Source organism: Gekko japonicus, unplaced genomic scaffold, assembly GCF_001447785.1.
Source record: "Gekko japonicus isolate JY-2015 unplaced genomic scaffold, Gekko_japonicus_V1.1 scaffold6171, whole genome shotgun sequence".
NCBI classification, from domain to species: domain Eukaryota; kingdom Metazoa; phylum Chordata; class Lepidosauria; order Squamata; family Gekkonidae; genus Gekko; species Gekko japonicus.
The window spans coordinates 30,021-32,906 of NW_015171078.1; the positions used below are offsets into that span (position 1 = coordinate 30,021).

General features: G+C 44.9%; 1 protein-coding gene across 1 annotated transcript in view; it reads left to right on the top strand.

Annotated features, from left to right (window-relative positions):
* LOC107117040 (vomeronasal type-2 receptor 26-like) overlaps positions 1-1,364 on the top strand; it is an 8,797-nt gene extending 7,433 nt beyond the window's left edge. The window contains exon 6 of the mRNA XM_015419073.1: positions 463-1,364. Within this exon, the coding sequence (XP_015274559.1) occupies positions 463-1,364 (902 nt within the window). The remainder of the gene's footprint in view (positions 1-462) is intronic.
* Positions 1,365-2,886: the final 1,522 nt, after the last annotated feature.

Consider the following 2,886-nt stretch of genomic DNA (forward strand, 5'->3'; position numbering starts at 1 on the left):
AAATATCAAATAGCGTGTGCAAGTAAGACATGTTAAATCCTATAACAAATTACATCTATTCACCTTCCACTAGCAGCTCTCCAGTCCTTACAGCTAACCAGGCAAATTCCCTCATTGCAACAGGGACATATATGATCAGCCAGTCTGAGGTGAGATTATATGCGTGTCCACATACATACCCAACACACACCCAATTCCTGTGATAGGCTGTATTTACAAGAACTCGTCTATAATAGGTCTACATCAGGATCCGGGCAACCTTATTGGTGTGCACTAGGATCCGCCGTAGCTATTGTTTTAGGGATCGAAGGCCTGCTTGACCACGTGGCCTGGCTAGTGCAGCTGTGGCCATCTTAGTACATAACAGTCAACATCCAAAGCAATGGCCTGACTAAGTGTAAGTCAGGTTCATATATCCAGGGATGATCCCTCTTTCTGTTTTTTTTCTTTCTTTCCTTACAGATATGGTTAATTGTATCAAATGTCCAGAAGATCAGTATTCAAGCAAAGACAAAGATGGATGTATCAACAAAGTGATAACCTTCTTGGCATTTGAAGAACCTTTAGGAATCACTTTAGTTTTGCTTGCAGTTTCTTGTTTCCTGATCACAGCCTTCGTGCTAGGAGTTTTTATTAAGAACAAAGATACCCCCATAGTCAAGGCCAACAACCGAGATATCACCTACATGCTCCTCGTCTCCCTTCTGCTCTGCTTCCTCTGTTCTTTGCTTTTTCTTGGAAAACCAAGCAATGTGACCTGTTTCATCCGACAATCTGCTTTTGGTATTGTCTTTTCAGTGGTTGTTTCTTGTGTGCTGGCCAAAACCATCACTGTGGTTCTAGCTTTTATGGCCACCAAACCAGGATCTGGCCTGAGGAAGTGGGTTGGGAAGACACTGGCGAACTCTATTGTCCTTTCCTGCTCCCTTGTGCAAGCAGGCATCTGTATGGTGTGGCTAGGAACCTCTCCCCCCTTCCCAGATTTAGACATGCATTCCATGGCTGAGAAGATTGTAGCAGCATGTAATGAAGGGTCTGTGGTCATGTTTTATGTTGTCCTGGGTTACTTGGGACTTTTGTCTCTCATAAGCTTGACTGTGGCTTTCTTTGCCAGGAAGCTGCCCAACAGTTTTAATGAGGCCAAGTTCATCACTTTCAGCATGCTGATCTTTTGCAGTGTTTGGATGTCCTTTGTTCCAACCTACCTGAGCACCAAAGGGAAATATATGGTAGCTGTGGAGGTCTTCTCTATCTTGGCCTCCAGTGCTGCATTACTGGCTTGGATCTTTTCTGTTAAGTGCTACATCATTCTTCTGAGACCTGATCTGAATAGCAGAGACCAGATAATTAGGAGAAAGAATTAAATGATTTAAAATGAGTTATCGCTGTTATTGTACGTATGGAATGTCAGTTGGCCTGGTACAAGAATATCACACACTTTCAAACAACATTCTATTATTTATTTATTTATTTTATTTGATTTGATTTATATCCCGCCCTCCCAAAGGCTCAGGGCGGCTCACGTGTGGCAAAGCCGAGGTATAAATTACAATAAAACATATAATAGAATACAATATTTAAAACAACAGTGCTGAACCTATATAAATTTTCCAAGATGGGAACAGCCACCCAAATTTGGCGGCCAGCTATCTCAGTAGCGCGGTCTGCCGCTACGCTGTTCTCCCAGGCCATGCCTTCCCCCCTTTAGTAGGGCAGCCTCGGTGGTAGGATAGTGGCGGTGGGGGGGCCCACCCCAACGCCTGGCGGAAGAGCTCCGTCTTGCAGGCCCTGCAGAACCGCATAAGGTCCTGCAGGGCCCAGATCTTCTTTGGGAGCTCGTTCCACCAGGTAGGAGCCGCCACTGAAAAAGCCCTGGCCCTAGTAGGGGCAAACTTAATCTCTCGGGGACCTGGAACTTCCAGGAGGTGGAGGTTCCCTGATCGTAGTGCTCTTGGGGGAACATACGGGAAGAGACGTTCCTTCAGGTATTACTTAAGTGTTCTCTACAAGACAGAACAAATAAGTAATATATAAAAATGAATAAGGGAACAAAACTCATAGCTGTCCTTTTTTGACTATTCTTCAATCATGTGCATAGTTCTGGCAACAGTTTTGCATTTTTGCCAGCATTCTCTATCATCTGATTTCCCCCACCCATTAATCATTTTTATATTGACAGTTGCTGGTAAGTAACAGGGTGAATGACTCAGTTCATGAAACACTTCTCTAGCTGTACTGGAGAATTTTGGGAATGAAAGAAACATGACATTTTTGATGATGCTTATCACACACAAAAGCACTCCCTGGCCTACACTTGTGTGAAGCTCTAATATAAATTCTACAGAAGCACTTGACATTGACATCTGAGGTGTATCATCCATAGGGGTGTGCATCAAGAAATTTTTATTTAACTCCATATATAGGGCTCCGGGGGGATTTTCCCCCTCCCCACAATTCCTGATGTTCATATAGGACAGGGGCTGCCAAACTACGGCTTCGGAGCCTCATACAACTCTTTCACACATATTGTGTGGTTCCCAGCAGGGCAACTGGGGAGCAAAGGTGACGCATGCCTCCCTGATCAGTCTTCCCTTCCCCATCCAATGTTCCCCTCCCTGGGTAGGCTTGATGTGGGGTTGAGCACAGAAAGAAAGCAGCTTTAACTTTAAATTTTTCTCTTTATATCCCTTCTGCAAGCCAAGTCAGCTGACATGGGAATGTGGGGTGTGTCTGGAGGATGCATTTAAAGTTAAAGCTGATTTCATTCCACCTCTCTCTCCCTCCCTCCCTCCCTCCCTCCTTCCTTCCCTCCCTCTCCTTCCTTCCTTCCTTCCTTCCTTCCTTCCTTCCTTCCTTCCTTCCTTCCTTCCTTCCTTCCTTCCTTCC